This window comes from Somniosus microcephalus, chromosome 20 (genome assembly GCF_052327205.1).
Source record: "Somniosus microcephalus isolate GS21.2 chromosome 20, FLI_Smic_1.0, whole genome shotgun sequence".
Taxonomy (NCBI): Eukaryota; Metazoa; Chordata; class Chondrichthyes; order Squaliformes; family Somniosidae; genus Somniosus; species Somniosus microcephalus.
Window position 1 is genome coordinate 20,617,192 of NC_141006.1, and position 18,059 is coordinate 20,635,250.

At 45.6% G+C, this 18,059-nt stretch overlaps 1 protein-coding gene across 2 annotated transcripts in view; it reads left to right on the plus strand.

Moving 5' to 3' along the window:
* The window catches only part of LOC147103075 (mitogen-activated protein kinase kinase kinase 5), a 201,153-nt gene that overhangs the window by 13,634 nt on the left and 169,460 nt on the right, over nt 1-18,059 (plus strand). For both annotated transcript variants that reach the window (XM_085962370.1, XM_085962369.1), the window contains exons 2-3: nt 12,415-12,554; nt 15,938-15,961. In XM_085962370.1, the coding sequence (XP_085818496.1) occupies nt 12,415-12,554; nt 15,938-15,961 (164 nt within the window). The remainder of the gene's footprint in view (nt 1-12,414; nt 12,555-15,937; nt 15,962-18,059) is intronic.

An 18,059-nucleotide genomic window follows, 5' to 3' on the forward strand; every position in this document is an offset into this window, starting at 1 on the left:
ACTGTCCCTGATCACGCGGTTTCTCATTCACCCTTGATGCACTGGAGGGTGATGTGAGGCGATGTTTCCGGTGACGTCCCGGTGTGGTGTCTTTGGGGCAACTGCAATCAAACTATTATAGGGAAAATTGTTAGTGGTGGTCCAGTATGCTGAATAGGCTGATGTGGAATCTTCGAGATTGAGCAGAATCCCAACCATTTGCCAGATTAATCCCTTCAAACAAAACAAAACGGGTCTTCCTACTTTTCTTTTTCTGTAGAGGGCAATTTTCGACTCCTACCACTGACGATACTTCAAGGATGTCTTTGTATTTCTTTTACTACGTCGTGGGGTAGGAGGGGTCTGTTGGACTCGTCTGTGGACAGGAGGTGGTTCCGGATCTGGGGCGAGGAGGTTTCTACAGCTCCCATGTCCTGTCCACCTTCATTTGGATCATACTGTACCTGTGGAGGCGCCACTTCAGGCAAGGGTGCCTCATTGGGTGGGGTGTCCCATTAGACACCCCTTCTTCATCATCCCACTGGAGAGGATAAATCCGGCTCACCATACTCATAATCTTGGCTTGTTTTGGACCTGCTAGTGGGCTGAAAAAAGCTTCATCTGGTTAATATGAAACCATTTAATTTTCTTAGGTAACTGAATCGCATACACCATAGGACTGGCTTTGTCAACAATGTTAAACGGCCCCTTGTAGAGGGGTTCAAAGACTCCCAACCTCGCATAATTTCGCACCATTACCTGGCTCTCTTCTTCCCACTCCTGGGGTATACTCTGAGCCAGGTGTAGTCAGTTGTGTTGCTGTGCTTTCCAATGTTGTGGGTGGCCCTCAAGTTCAGTTCCTTTAAAGTTCCCCACAGGTCGCTCAAGAATTGGTCCCGAATCACCTCCTTAATTTGTTTATCAGTCAGAGTGGGGACCAACAGGTGTGGGGTGGTTTGCATGGGTCTCCCCGTTACCAATTCATGAGGGGAGCAGCCCGTTCCTTTGGATCTGTTACTATGTATCCCCATAAGGATATGGGGAAGTACCTCATCCCACTTCGTGTGCTGTTCATTTAATTCTTTTTGCAGGGCCGACTTCAACATACGGTTCATTCTTTCCACAATTCCACGATGATTGTGGATTGCGGGTCACATGCCATTTCCCTTCAATTCCAAACAATTTCAGCGTGGCTTGCATTACCTGACCTGTGAAATGACTTCCCTGGCCTGACTCTACCCCATCTGGAGAATACCTCCCTAAATAGGGTCTTGGCTGTTCATAATGCTGTGGCCAACTTGCACGGGAAAGCTTCTACCCACCTGGTAATCTGGCACCATCAACACTCATCTGGCTCCCTGCTTAAAAGAAAAAACAGACAATCCATTGTGGCTTTCCTAGTGCCCAATGGGTTAATTCGTTAATTCCTGATTCCCTTCTGTCACTGTTGGGAAATATTCACTTAAAATTAAGAAACTTAAATTGAATAATGCCCAATATCTTTAAATTTAATTCAGCAGTAAAAAGTTGTGTGGTGAATTTTTAAAAAGCTTGTCAGCAGAAAGGGTTAACTTCTTTGCAGGTTTGTAAGAAGGCGGAGCAAATTGTCAAATGCATGCAATTGCGTCACTTCACGTAAATTAAAAAAAAATAACTTTCCCAATCGAAAAAAAGACAGTTGGGTTTTCACAATTTAATAGGTTAGTTAACTTTTTTTTTCAAAAGAGACAAACCCAGGTACCATCAATTAATGTCAGCTAGTGTCACACAGATTCCGCAGCTTTCAGATAAATTTAAAACTCGTCAATAAAAAAACTTAGTTTTGCAAAATCTTTGTGCCTTTAAAATTAGTAACACCACTACAAACATTCTGTAAAACAGCTCCACACACAACAATAGCATTTCTATTTTTTTTCCTGGTCACACACACTTGAAATTGGTCAGAAATTTCAAAAATACCAATTTGTTGATGTGATCGCTTCATGTCCGGAACTAGAGGCTTTCACAGAATTTCACTGTGGCCACTATAAAAGCATGGTTTAAACAGGCTAATTAACCTCAATAACTCCAATAATTCAAACCAATATCTTAAACTAACCAGTACCACTTGAAAAAGAGGGAGGAGCTTCCCTCAGCTTCTGGCTTCGAAACATTCATACAAGTTTTTTTCAGACATCACTACACTGAAAGTAGAAAAGGGACAGAACCTTACCTTTCCTTCCCTCCTGCCTTTATTTCACCATAGGCTACTTGTCAAAATCTTAGAAAGTGGGCGTCTCGGACAGTGCCTTGTAAATGTTCAAATTGATTTAAAGTAAAATCAAACAATAGCTATTTTTTGTAATCCAATCAAAACAAAATATTTTCAAAAAGTCTAAATTAATTTTCTACAAGACATGGTTAGAAACCATGGCAGCTGTAACTTCAAAGCTGAAGCTTATCTATTGTAAAACAAATTGCCTCCACATTTTGCTGTACAAGCAGCACCAGTCAAAATATATATTCACAGCAGTGTCTTTAACTTAAAAATGCAAATCACAAAGTTTCTCCCACTTCTAGGTGCACAATCTTAAATTGAAATGAACGTATTCAACACATCCACATTCTTAAAACTTCCAGCATCCAACAAAGGGTTAAACGGCTTTAACTGCTTGCACAGAAAAGTGGGTGGAGCTAAAACAAACACAACAGACACTTTCATTTGAAGACAGACTTTCAGACAAAACAAATACTGTAACTTCTTAAAATTCATAGTCAGGAAAACTTCTGCTCTTTAACACACATCTTCACACAAACTGAAATTCCAGCATCCTTTAAAGTTCCTTTCACTCAGCAAATCTTGTGTTTTATTTGCTTCGGCACAGACGCTAATAGCATCTGTGTCGGTAAAATTTTAAGTTTCTTTGATTCCTTCTTTTAAATCATTGTCTCAGCAACTTTCCCTCCCTTTGTACATTCAGTGTGGTCCCCACGACCCTCTAGAGCCTGTTTCTGGGTGACCCTAAACGCAACCCTCAGGTCCTCATTGACCTTTTCTGCCTGCTCTGCCCGATGTCTCTTTTTGGATAGTTCTTTTGACAAGGCATCGCACAGATTCTGATTACTTATACACTGGCTCTCGAGTTGTTGTTCTTTATTACACCACCTCTCCTCCTGTTCTAACTTTTCCTCGAGCCTGTTTCTTTCCTTAACTTGATCTTTACCCTTTCATCAGATTTAACCTGCTTCTGATAGGCCAATAAACAAAAGGATTGCCTTAACCTTTGCTGTCACATGGACCCTTGGGTCCACTGTTCAGCCTCCAATACTGGATCATCACCGTCTATAATGACCCGTACCCATTCCTCTTTAAGGGGTAACTTTGCTTGTCACATGTTTCATGACTAACGCTTCCATCATCTTTGCCATTTTTTTTCCGAACGGATCCCTGATCGGGCACCAAATCTGTAAGACGTGTGGAACTCGGCCCTCGGCCCGTCAAAACAGTTTTCAAAGTTCAGACCCGTGGAACAGACAACTCGAGACAAAGATTTCAGGGTAAACGATTCTTTATTTAAAATCAGGAAGTGGTTACAAGTAAGCACCAAATACAAACCGTACTCAATTCATTTACTTATTACAAGCAAGCACGCAGGAATCTAAATCATTTACTTTAAGCTCAGGTGATCATAAGCAACACCACATATGTACTAACCCCAGTGAGAGGTCAATTCAGCGATGACTAGACGTCTGACTTTAACTGGCAACTGACCAGGTCGCCCTTGACTGCAGCCGTGAGTGGTCAATCTACAGCATCATTTATACCCCAAAACTTGGCAACTCGCCCACAGAATTCATGTCCCGCACTGTGTGAATTGCGTTGTTTACTCTCCTATCTGTTTTGACGCTTAGTTAACCAAGTCCAGATGTTCAGGGGTTGGAAACAGTTGTTGTTTTTACATCTGAAGGTTGTTGACTCCTAGTTCTCACAGAATTTTCAAGATCTTATCTTTTGGAGGAAAAAAACCAACACATCATTTATTTTACAAATGTTTTAGCCAAGCCATCTCTTAACCTCAAAGCTTGTCAGTACATTTGGTCACTTTAGATTCAGTCAAACGGTATATTCTTACAGTACTTGGCCTGAGATGTTTCCCAGCTATCCATTTAATATGGCAGTTGGTTTGGAAGCCAAACTAGGTTAGTGTTGTGGAGTCCTGAATATTCTCCCAGTTTGGAGGTTATGGGATCAAGCCCCACTCCAGAGACTTGAGCACGAAACCTAGGCCGACACTCCAGTGTGGTACTGATGGAGGTGTTGCACTGTTGGAGGTGCCATCTTTCAGGCACTATTTATAGAAGAGCGGGGGAGTTCTTCCCTGGCCAGCCTATATCCTTCAATCAGCATCACTAAAAAAAGATTATCTGGCCATTATCAGATAGCTGTGTGTGGGACTTTGCTGTGTGCGAAATGTCTGCTGCGTTTCGTACATTACAACAGTGACTACACTTTAAAAAGTACTTTTTTGGCTTTGAAACGCTTGGGGACTTGCTGTGGTCGGGAAAGGTTCCATATAAATGCAAGTTATTTTGTTTACTTTCTCACTGAAACAGACACACTGCAGTGATGTCAGCTGAGGAGATGGTTTGACTGGTTTGGTGATGGGGTCGGGGCTACTTTACTGCAGCACCCAGGGAATCAAAGCGGGTCCCAAGGGTGCTTGGTGTGGGCAATGGAAATGCCACCCATGTGCAGCTGGGTTTGTGATTTAAGCTGCTTCTTGTGGGAAGAGGCAGGTTCACTGTCCATCTAACCTGTGCTGTGCTTGACCTGTGGGCACAGTTAATCTCTACTCATGTTGTTGGAGAGGGTAAAATGGGCAGGTTTTCAGCTGCTGATTGTTTCTCAGCAGCTGCTGCTGGAAGGGTACGTGTGTGAATGTCAAATGAGGACAGCATTGGGCTTGGCCCTGATACTGAAACGTTCAAATGGGAGCTGAACCAGGTCCTGACTGAGGCTGATATCACTGTGTACACAAGGTAGGTGGGATGTTGGGTAATATACCCTCATGGGCACTGTGGTCCCTTGAACTCGTTTTGATGGCCTTGGGGGGGTGTGGTGTTGGGGGGGGGTGGTTGTGGGGGGCGTTCAGAGAGGGATTTCCCAGATCGCTCATTCACTGAATTGGCCTAGGCTTTTTTTTGTCCTTCTGGGTTTTTTTTGCCTTTCCAAAGAGATTATATGGTTGGTGGTGGGTGGGAGCATTCAATGTCATGATGCTTAGTTGCAACATGACTGTAGCAGACAGGCTTGATGGACCAGCTGGTCTTTTCCTGTCTTGTCATTTTCCTATGTATCTCCAGTAAAATAGCCTGGCTGCTGTCTTCAGTCGCCAAGGAATAATGGCTACTTAAGTGAGGTGATGGAGTGTGACCAAGATGGTGGAACCATTGCTCAGTAAGGAGTCAACACCTTCAGGGGACATTGGGAGGAGAGAGAAAAAAGCTCATTTGAAGATAAAGTGATGTTGCAAGCAGGTTGTTTGACTTAAATTATGATGGCAGAATTGGAGGATAAGTACAAAATGATCATCCTCAAAAATGATGAGAAATCAGAAGAATTATTAAACAGAGGAATACTAGAGATTTTAAGATAATTGGCAAAAGACCCAGAGGGGAGATGAGGAGAATTTTTTTCACACAGCAAGTTATGATGATCTGGAATGCCCTGTGGAAAAGGAGGTGGAAACAGATCCAATAATAACTTTCAAAAGGGAATTGGATATATACTTGAAAAAGACAAATCTGCAGTGCAATTGGGGAAAGGGCAGGGGAGTGGGACTAATTGGTGCTGGCACAGCCATGATGGGCCGAATGCCCTCCTCCTGTGCTGTATGATTCTATGATTCCAGATACCTGCTTAAAGCTGTGCTGAAGGGCTTTGTTATAAAGAATAAGTATGTGGTACAGAATGATATTGAGGGTGTCTTGTTTTGCACACTTTGTACAAAAATAATAAATTGCAGGACAACGGAGTATTACAGTTTAACTCTTTTATTAAGCATTAGGTCTGTGATCTTAATCATACAGCACCAGTGGGGAAAAGCCTGGTATTAGGACCCCTAGCCTGGGTCTTCCAAACAATAGTAGTCCTTACAGATGCCTGCAGGCCAATGACAACTCAGCATGTGATCACATGTGAATATAATAGGTATTCCTTACAGATGCCTGCGGGCCAATGATAATTCAATATGCAAATGTTGAGTGTTTATAGGGTTAAGGACAGACATGGATGACTAAATAAACTATCAAATGCAATTGTTTCTGTGCCTCATGGCCCATGAAACGTTATCTGTGGATTGCAAAGTGTCATGGTTGACATAGTTTCCATTGTTCAATCACACTATAACCATCAGGGGTTTAAGAACCTAAGGTGTGGAATTTAAAAACCTGTTGCCTGTTTCAGTGGTACACTGTAGAGGACCAGCTGCTTGTTTCCAAACTCTTTCTACCTACAATGATATCGCTATTCTGCAATGATGCTGCAGTTGTAGTGTTGGGGACTACAATTTGGGTTGTAATTATGAGGGTTTAATTATGAGGACAGGTTGCATAAACTTGGCTTGTATTCCTTTGCGTATAGGAGATTAAGGGGGATCTGATTGAGATGTTAAAAGGATTCGATAGGGTAGATACAGAGAAACTATAGAGAATCCAGAACAAGGGGACATAGGCCTAGAAATTCAGTATAGCCACGTTTGGGGCGCTACAGCCGGGTGGCCGCTAAAGTTTGTGCCCGGCGCAACTTTGCGCCACCTTCGCTGATATTCAGTGGCATCGCCCCAAGAGGTTGCTGCTGCGCTAAAACAGGCGATGCACGACTATCATTAGGCGCTAAGCCGGCGGCCCAGGGCGATACCCCCGAGGGCGGGCGCAGCGCAGGTTCGGCGAGTTGCTGATTGACGGCAGACACTCTCTGGCGCCGGTGAGCTCTTAAAGGGGGAGGGTGGATTTGTTTGCCTGCCACGCCCTGCACACTGCAGCCCTGAAGCAAGGCCTGACCACTGCTGCTTGATCTGTACAACGCCCAGGACTATGGAGAAGGCCAACGTTTGCACCCATTGCAGCCCCCATTATATGTTTCCAATCAATGCTATGGCTCTGAAGTTAAAGACAAGTGCAAAGCTGTGGCCTGAAGCCACAAGTACCTGTGCGAGTGTTGAGCCAAACCAGAAAGCTCTCTACCTTTGTCTCTCTGCAAAGATCCGTCTCTCACAAAGAAGGAGTGTTGCAAAATGGCTGCCATGTCTACTGCAGGAGGAGTGCCCTTTAATTTGCGCCCCCCTCGCCCCGCAGCGACTGGGAACCGTTCCCCTCTACCAGTCGCTAGGGGCGCCAGGCGCACAATAGGCCGGCGCCACTGAATTTCCGGTTTGGGGCGCACAAAGGGCGTTGCACGATGAAATGACGTCAGGATCTGTGCGCGCAGCTGAGCGCGCGCAAAGGCTTTGCGCCACCGCTAAATCTTTACTGAAGTTGGGGAGAGGCGCAGATCGTGCTGCGCCCGGCCACTAGCCGCCTAGCGCCCCACATCTCCTCCTCCTAAGGCGCTAGCGGCTGGCGCAAACAACTGAATTTCTAGGCCATAATCTCAAAATTAGAGCCAGGCCATTCAGGGGTGAAATCAGGAAGCACTGTTGCACATGAAGGGTCGTAGAAATCTGGAACTCCCTCCCCCAAAAAGCTGTGAATGCTGGGGGACAATTGGAGCTGTTAAGACTGAGGTTGATAGATTTATGTTGGGTAGGGTGTCAAGGGATATGGAGCAAAGCCGGGTAAATGGGGTTGAGGTGCAGATCAGCCATGAGCTAGTTGAACGGCGGAACAGGCTCGAGGGGCTGAATGGCTTACTCCTGGTCCTAATGTTCCTATGTAAAACAATGTCAAAATCTTTATTTTAAATGGTTATGGAAATTGAACTGTAAGTAATCATGGAATTGATCCCAACTCATTTAGATTCCTGGGAGTGGTTCTGTAAACACTCCCCCTGGCCCCCACAAAGGTAAATCAAACAGAACTCGACAGTGTTCTTGTTAAGTATGTGTATTGTATTGAACAATTAACACAAAGACTTAAACGTATAACTCAAACAGGCCTTTACTGGTTGGAGGTAGGGACTGCACGTAGGTCTTTACTTCATGCCCACAGGCGGGAACTGAGGGGAGATCAGTACCCACAGTACTATTTATACCCCTATGGCCAGGAGTGGTACTGCGTATCACCACGCCCTACAAGTAGTGCAGTCCTGTCCATAGGTTCAAGTAGCACACATATTACATACACAACATTCCTCCCTTCTTAGCTTTACAGTCATCTCCCCATTTAACATAACGTAATAACATATATACATATATAACTTCAGGTTTACATAACAGAATAACATAGATACATAGATAACTTCATGTCAAAACAGATCACAGATTCAGTCTCTGCGGGAAACAGTTCACAGATTCAATCTCTGTGGTGTAGTCGGTTCACGTTGCTGGAGTGACTCATTCAATAGTCCTTCCATGGATTTAACAGTTTGAACTTCCGAACTGAATTGGCTCCGTTCGGAGGGACCACGTGTGTGATCTGGTAGAGGTAATAATGGTTCAGATGGATCATCTTCTGTTTCGACTTTTCCTTTTCTGCTTCTTGGAGACTCTCTGGGCTCCATTGTCAGCTGCCACAGCTGCCAGCTGCATGCGCAGTTCCTCCTTCTCTTCCTCCTGTTTCCGTCGTAGAGCCAGCTTCTCCCGATGTTCCGTAGACTTTTGGTGCTCCTCCATGATTTCTGCACTTTGGGAGTCGAAGTTACAAGCTGGGCAGGACAGGACATCGTAATATTCGGTGTCGTCCACCAGGTCATGGTAATATTCGGTGTCGTCCTGAGCTAGACCAGTGAGAGGGTCGTCTATTTCCTCCATACCCAGCTGGACGTTAGCCAGCTCTTGTTCCAAATCCAGACCTCTTTCCTAAAGAGACTTCTTCATGTGTACCTCTGCATCCAGCTTTTTCTGGGCTTTCAGCAAGTCGTTTACTAATGACCTCATTTGAGATTTTACTACTTCAACTTCTTTTGGAGATTGATTGATCGGACTATTCAATCCCTCTACCGGAGCAGCTGTTTCAGCGGTCTGTTGTTCTACGTTGACGTGAGTCAGCGTACTTTTGGCATCCAAGGGCTGCTCTGTTGCAGTCATCTCAGTCTGTGTTGCCACCTCAGCTCTTCCAATAACCTTTGAGAGCTCCGAACCCCTTTCGTTTGAATATTGAAGTTCGTGTTCAAGTTTTTCCCATTTCAGAGTCCTGTCCTTCAGCATATGCAGGAGTTGGCTGACCGTTAACTCCTCTGACATCAGACGTTTTGTGTGCTCCTGCTCCATTTTCTCCATCAGCTGCTTCTGTTGTCTTTCCAGATTCTCCAACTCTATATCAAAGAATTCTTTCGTTGCATTCAACTCTTGCTCAAAACGGCGAAGCATTTGTTCTAATTGCTGTTGTAGTTTGAAATGGAGTTGAGTTCGAGCCCGGTGTCCCTCAGAAATGGGCACATCAGTAGACTTGCCAGACTCAGAATCCACAGTTAAACTATGTTGTTGTTGCTCAGTGGAATTCTGTGCTGAAACTTTGTCTTTTGCACCTGAGTTGGGCTTACCATCATCCGTTCCAGAGTCTGGGCCGACTATCTTCACCGAGTTCTCACTCGTTATTGTTTGTAGGAAATGCCAGTCCATATTCATTTTCCTAATCCACTCCCGTCCTAGTAGTGGAGGACCTCCTTCAGATATCACATATAAGTCCATTATTTGACTGTCTTCGCCCTTGTGGACCACTGCAACCTCTATTTTCCCGATGGGGTACACTCTTTGCCCCGTGTATGTTTTCAATATAATCCCCGTATCCTGTAGGGGAATATGTTGGAATAACTTTCCGTAATCTTTCTTATTTATGACCGTCAATGCCGATCCAGTGTCCAATTCCAGTTTTACTTGGACTCCTTCTATCTGAAGAGTGACCCAAATTGTCTGGAGGTCTGCACCCTTACCAGCGTTGAGTACTCTTAAGCTAGCCAGTTCATTACAGCTTAAGCTAGCCAGTTCATTACTGCTAGCGTCTGAATCGGACTCCTGTTCGGTCACCTTGTGTACCTTTGCGTATTTTCCTTGCGGTGACTTCTTGTTGCTGGTCTTCTTCCCTGACCTGCATACTCTAGCTATATGTCCAAGCCTACCACAAGTTCTACATTCTTGGTTTTTAAACCAACACTGGTTCTGATCATGCGTTGTCTTTCCACAACGATAACATTTGCCAGAACTCACACCCAATTTGTGTGCACTGAGCTCCGGTGACCGTAGCTGCATTACTGCCGTGCCTCTCGCTGCGGCTTCGTGTGCTGCTGCCATAGTGACCGCCTTCTCAAGCGTCAGCTCATTCTCCTCGAGCAGTCGCTTTTGTGTATCCTGTTTAAATAAACCACACACAAATTTGTCTCGTAGTGCATCTGTCAGTCCCGTTCCAAACTGGCAATATTTCGCTAATTTACGCAATTCCAGCAAATATTCAGCATTGCTTTCATGCTGTAGCTGCCTTCTGTCGTAAAATTTAAATCGTTCCGCTAGCATCAGCGGCGTGGGGTTTAGATGATCTTTCAGGACAGTAACAATCTCATCGAACGTCTTATCCGCCGGTTCATCTGGTGATAACAGGTGTTTCAATTGCCCGTATGTCTTCGCACCCATTAAATTTAATAATGTTAGAGCTTTATCTTGGTCACGAATTTTATTGGCCTTACAATAATTTTTTACTCTTTCAACATATATGGCCCAATCTTCGAGATCACTATCAAAGGTGCTAATATTCCCGTGTTTAGGCATTGTAGATTTGCAATTTCTCAGATTTTATTTTCTTTACTTGTTATCAAAGATGGCGGCTTCCCGCTCTTGCCGTCGTCCTCCGCCCACAAAATGGCGGTTTTCCCGCGCTTGGCGGTCTTCACCCGTCCCCCGACGCCGTCTCCCTTCAGCCCCCGAGTGCGGCCCTTATCAGCGGATGCGATCGCTGGATCGTGAAGTGGCTCCCGACCGAAGCGGCTCTCGCACCTTGAGCTTCTGCAGCCGCCGCGCCTTTCAGTCCGAGTGCGGCCCTTATCTTTGGTCCCGATCGCTGGCCCGCGCTGCGCCTCGCACTTGAAGCGGCTCCCGGCCTCTGGCTCACCCGCTCGCGCGGCTCTTGCTCGCTCCCTCCCGGGCTCTGGCTTACCCACGAGGTTATGGAGGCTTCAGGGTCCTAATGCCTGTCGCTTCCAGTCGCTGGAAGCTGTCAGGATTTCTGCTGCCCTTCAGTTTTGAGTGGGGTGTTGAGGATTGAAACCTCTCTTCAACGTCCTGTCTTTGGACGAAGCCGCCGTGGAATAACTGCCGCAGGGTTCGAACCGACTCGTCGCCAGTGTTAAGTATGTGTATTGTATTGAACAATTAACACAAAGACTTAAACGTATAACTCAAACAGGCCTTTACTGGTTGGAGGTAGGGACTGCACGTAGGTCTTTACTTCATGCCCACAGGCGGGAACTGAGGGGAGATCAGTACCCACAGTACTATTTATACCCCTATGGCCAGGAGTGGTACTGCGTATCACTACGCCCTACAAGTAGTGCAGTCCTGTCCATAGGTTCAAGTAGCACACATATTACATACACAACAGTTCTAATCTTACATCCTTCATTATTACTTCCTCTAGATCTACCGTGTGATTTGGCTTGGTATTTCTATGGTGGCGTTCATTTCCCTCAGTAATTTCAATAAGTTGGGGAAATTTCCTGATGGTGCAGATTGAACGTGGTTTGTGGGGCTGAGGCTCGGGAGCTGGATTCTCTCAGTGTTTGGTTTGTGATATAGAACCTGAATGAATGAATGATTTATGAATGAATGAATGATTTATGAATGAATGAATGAATTAATTATGAATGAATACATGAACGCATTAATTAACTAATGCATTAATCCATTCAAACATTAATTTCAGGAACTCTCTCGGGCTTGTGTAAAACTATGGCAGTATGTTACCAGTGACGTGTCCGTTCAGTCCCTCTCTTTCCCCTCCCTATACTGAGTTGCTGATCTTGGCCATGAGACTAGAAGTGGAAGCCAGGCCCATTCCCAATAGAAAGAGTCCAGTATTGCGAGCATCCTCTCAGTTGGCTGATGGGCAGTCGGGAGTAGGTCACTCTTAGGCCCTCCAAGCCACAGGGGTTGGGGGGTGTATGGCTCCAGGAGGTCAAAAGTGGGGAGAGGGAACAAAATGAGGGGAAAAAGATTAAAGAGTCACATATCCTTCAACTGAAAGGAATGTAACCCAGCCTTGGCTGATCGGATATTCTCAGTGCTCCATTAAAGGTGCTGTTCTTTACAGATGTTGCAGTGGTGGAGATGAGTGACCCTTACTGTCAGCCTTCACTCTTCTATCATCTTGGCGTACGGGAGAGTTTCAGCATGACGAACAATGTGGTCCTTTGCTGCGATAGCAATCTGACAACGCTGCAGTCACTACAGGTAAGAGGGTCCATATACCTCAAACAAGTCGTGCCGCTACCTTCATTCTCTCGTATCACTGGGTTGAGCTGTGTGCCACAACTTGTGAGCTCCAGATTCCTTCCTGTGGACTGGGGCTGAAGGACATTTGTCTGAAGGTTATGTTAAAATTCTCTTCACTGGGGTGAGTCAGCACCTGTGTTGTGAGAATAGCTGTAGCTGAAAACTGAAGGCCCTCTCAATCCCAGCTGGTAAAGCACATAGAAAATCACTCCCTTTACTCATACAATATTCTGTCATGGGTAAAAAATTCTACCAATCCAAGGTCAGGATCAACTAGTGTTGTGTTCATGATTGCCGTAGTCATTCTCCCTTATGAAAAAGCCCACCTTCAACACGTCCGTCCTGTCATTCTACTGGCCCATCTGAGACCGCTGTCCGTCTCCCAAGTTCCTTGACAGCTTCGTCAGCCACTCACCTCTGTGCTGACCTCTGCCACAGCTCCCTGTGTGAGCCCCTCCTGTCCAGTTTCTGCCCTGCCCACACCACAACACAGAGACCAGCCTGGTGAAAGTCAGCTTCTGTACTTGTGACCATGGTGCATTATCCCTCCTTGTCCTCCACAATCTCTCTGCGCTGTTGACCCAGTCGAACATTCCATCCTCCTCTAGTACCTTTTCACTGTGGTTCTTCTCAGCTGGACTGCCCTCGTCCAGCTTCAGTCCCACCACAGCCAGTTCATTTCCAGCAATGGCTTCACTTCCTGTCCTATTTGCATTACCCCAACATTCTATCTTTAGTCCCCTTCTTTTCTTCATTATTTGCAGGATGGTGTTATTTTCCACATTAAAGAAAAGAAAGAACTTGCAATTATATAGCGGCTTTCACAACCTCATGACATCCCAAAACACGTTACAGCCAATGAAGTACTTTTTGAAGTGTAGTCACTGTTGTAATGTAGGAGACGCGGCATCCAATATGCGCACAGCAAGGTCCCACAAGCAGCAATGAGATAATGACCAGATAATCTATTTTTTAGTGATGTTGGTTGAGGGCTAAGTAATGACCAGGACACCAGGGAGGACCCCCCTGCTCGTCTTCAAATACTGCCATGGGATCTTAATATTTCCCTCAGTAGTGCACTGAAGTGTCAGCCTAGATTACGTGCTCAAGCCACTGGAGTAGGACTTGAACCCACGACCTACTGACACAGAAGCGAGAGTGCTACCGACTGAGTCACAGCTAATTGTATGTCAACGTTGCCCAGCTCTAACTCTCCATCACCCTGGACTCCAAGACAATGTTCCCCGTAATTTGTTTTTACGCGAACTTTAACATTGTCAATGCTGCGCGGGGAACGTTGCTCCAGGACCACCTCGGTGCTATCGGAATCTTTGTCGGACATTGTCATGGATGAGCCAGAACTTCCTCCAATTTGAATGTCAGGAAGATTGAAGCCATCCTATTTGGCTCCTGCCAAAAACCACACAGCCACGTCCTTTTCCCCTTCTTGACTCCTTAGTCAAGCTGAACAGATGGTTCTCATCCTTGGTTTGACTCCGAGTTAAACTTCAAACTCCACATCCTATTCACCAGCAAAACCATCCATGCAAAACTGCCCATCGCTGCCTTTCCCTTACCCCACCACCAATACAAAAATGTATTCTAATGATTTGCCGCTGCACTGGACTAAAACGTCAATCTCCATGACTCAGCGCCATTGTAAATATATTTTTTTAATTTTTGGGAAGTGTGGAGCGTGTCTGTGTAGCCAGTGTTTTGTGGTGAAGCTGTCTGGGAAGGCTGATGAAGTTTAATGTTCAGGGTAATATGTCAGCCTTGGCTTAGTGGTGACACTCTCGGCTCAGAGTCAGAAGGTTGTGGCTTCAAGTTGCACTTCAGAGACTTGAGCACATAAATCTAGGCTGACACTCCAGTGCAGTACTGAGGGAGCACTGCACTGTCGGAGATGCCATCTTTCAGATGAGATGTTAAACCAAGGCCCCATCTGTCTTATTGGAGATGTAAAGGATCCCATGGAACTATTTGGAGAAGAGCAGAAGAGTTCCCCCCGGTGTCCTGACCAATGTTTATCCCTCAACCAACATCACTAAAACAGATTATCTGGTTATTATCACGGTGCTGTTTGTGGGAGCTTGCTGTGCGCAAATTGGCTGCCGCGTTTCCTACATTACAACACTGACTACACTTCAAAAGTAAAAATTGGCTGTAAAGCGCTTTGGGATATCCCGAGGTCATGAAAGATGCTATATAAATGCAAGTCTTTCTTTATTAAAAGTAGAGGAATTCCAACTCTGAATTAGATGGGTAACAAGTGATGTGATGAGCCTCGGCTGTACATTTAGTCCCTGCTAATGAAGTTTCCAAGATAGTGAATAAAATTTCCCAGAATGAACATCCCTTCAGTTGGCGATGAGAGCTCTTGAAGGTCCCGCTGTACTGTACTAACCCAAACTAGAATAAATTAGTGTGTTTGACTCAGCAACTAATTGGCTCACAAGTCCTGTATAACAGATATTACACTGATGTGTAAGTGCTATAATTATTTGAGAATTGATATATTGTTGGTGTCTAGCTGGCATTATCCCAGCTGTTGCTTGTCGTGATGTTTTTGCGTGTTACGTTCAAACTGTTTGACCACAAGCCTGTTCTGTGGGGACCTGGCTGTGAACCGTGCAATGTACTTTCAATGCCGGTTGGCTCATTAATATCAGGCCTCATCTGGGAACAATGTGCCGAACTAAATTGCTTTTAACATAATTGTTCAACTTGCTGAAGGATTTCTTGCGTGGACTCGCTCCCTCACCTAGTTCCCAGGTAACAGCACGGCAGGGGACAGCCAGCATATCGGTGTTACTAACACGGGCAGTGTTGAGCTGGAGGGCCAGTCCAAAGGTGCACTTGTGTGCCTAGTGGGGCCTCGGAATTGGCACTACTAGTGATCTCCAGCCTGTGCTCCCTTGGAGTGTGGCCCCCTTCAGGGAGCTCAGGATCACCCTGACGACTGCGGCAGCAGTTTCTCAACCATAGTATTTACAATGTAAATACAACCTGAATCTGGAGTTGGGCCCTGACCTGACAATGGAGGGAAGTGGAATTGGATCCCCTGGAGTAGGGAGTCTCTCTCTGCTTCACTCCGCATCCAGCGGGGCCATGCTACTGTAGGCCCACTATTCCTGCCGGCCACTGTATCTGACGAGAGGAGGTGGTCATTTAACCCTTCACTCACTGATAAATATTAGTACCTCTCCTCAGGAGGTCTATGGGTAAATAACTCTTGATGTTTGAAAATATAAAATTGGAGCATTGCTCTTTCCAAACTGTTCTTTGAAGTAAATTTTTAAAATTGACTTTTTATTGATCATTTCCTGTTTTAATTGCAGGACATCATTTGCCAGAGAAATATGGTACGTTTCCATGTCAACCATTAAAAATGAGTATGATTGTTAAAGCTGTAGCAATAACGATTAAAGAACAAAGTGATGTGAGGTGAACGCACCCTAGGACCAGGGTTCACGTCCACCCTGACAGATGGAATGAAGTCTCTTCTCTCTGGCTGTAACAGTCCAATATGAACTGAATGTGAAGTAGTCTCAATAGTTCCAAATGGGCACAATCCACAATATGAAGCTGCTCATAGCTGCATTATCAGTCTCTGTATCCAACGTGTGCTATTATTGACCTAAAAATGCTAGATGGGATTGTTTAGAGAGAGCTTTACTCTGACTCTAACCCGTGCTGTACCTGCCCTGGGAGTATTTGATGGGGCAGTGTAGAGGGAGCTTTACTCTCTATCTAACCCGTGCTGTACCTGCCCTGGGAGTGTTTGATGGGGCAGTGTAGAGGGAGCTTTACTCTCTATCTAACCCGTGCTGTACCTGCCCTGGGAGTGTTTGATGGGACAGTATAGAGAGAGCTTTACTCTGACTCTAACCCGTGCTGTACCTGCCCTGGGAGTGTTTGATGGGACAGTGTAGAGAGAGCTTTACTCTGTATCTAACCCATGCTTGATGGCACTATGGCAGGACATGTCGGGGCCTGTGTACAGGATGGCTGAATCTAGCCTCCTCAGATATGTGCCAGGATTACTGCGCTGTCTAGATATATGTTTGCCCAATTAATGCTTCCTGTGACTGTGCATTGGGGTTCTGCAACAGGTATTGAGTAAGCCGAGATTTACACTAAATGCAGAATCTTAATGGGACAAAGATGAGATAGATCTCTATAAAATTCTGAAAAATTATAAAATAACTTGTCGTCAGTGACTGACATGAAGCATTTTTTCCCCTTGCCCCTTCTAAAGTCGAAGCTGACCTCACATCACAATTGTCGGGCAGGGCTGCATTCGTGAGCTAGTAAGTGAGGAGGCATTGGGCAGAGTGAATGCAAACTACTTCACCAGTAGGAAGTAACAGAGTAGACAAGCCAAGTTGCCCCACTCTCGCACTCCTCCTGAATCCAGTTACAGACGGGCATTGGTGGGTACCCGGGAGAGGGTCAGTACCCTGACCTTCTAGTCCAGGGTAGGGCAGGTGACCCTCTCCCAGGGCTGGGGAGAGAAAAATGAGGAATGTGGCAGAGAATTTCCAGCACTGAATCCATACCGGGCGCACGTTACAAATTAAGAGTCCTTGCATGTGAAACCAGGTAAATTAATATCTTTTATTGCTACATTTCATACCATACTCTGGAATGTATACAACTTGGCAGGTTGGGTAGGGCATTAAATGGATTGTGTTCCTTGGCATATCCTGTGATCTTAGTTTGGCGTCTCAGTTGAAACTTTTAACACACTTCAAAGGCTGTGACAACAGCGTGTAATTCAGTGTGGACCAGATTCAACACGTTGAAGGGTTGTTTACCGAAAGCTCTAGTCACTCTGTAAAGGCAACCAGTGGCAGCGATTGGAGAGCTTCCACGCACGAGACCGAAGCAGTGTCTTATCCAGGGGTGGGGGTGAGAGAGGTGTGGGGGAGAGAGAGGAGGGGAGAGAGAGATGGTCGTGTGAGAGGGGGGAGGGGAGAGAGTTAGCGGGTAGAGGGGAGGGGAAAGAGAGAGAGGCACATTTCCAACTTAATTTTGGTTTTTGCTTTTTGGCAGGTAGGGAACAGGAAGTAGGAGAGCTATTTGTGGTTTTGAGTGGGTTCTTCATTCAAGGGTGCAGTGCTTTTTCCTATGGACTGGGCAGAGGTGAAGGAGCCAGTTTGAAGACCAGCCACATTCCTGACTCAGTTGGGCTTGAAGATATTTTTGGCGGTGCTGGTCTTGTATATTTATGGTGCCTGTCTCTGCGTCTGTAAAAACAACGCCTCTTCCCATCCAAACTTCTGGAATGGGGTCAGGTGGCGGGTTGGGGGCGGGGCGGTTGTGGTGCAGGTGGCAGGAGGAAGGTTTAGTAACTAGGCATTGGCAGGTGAATGCAGTGGGTATGGTGAAAAATTCTGCTCAATTGAGAAGGCCTTGGCCCCTGTCACAGAGCCACACATATTGCTGCAAAGGCAGGGC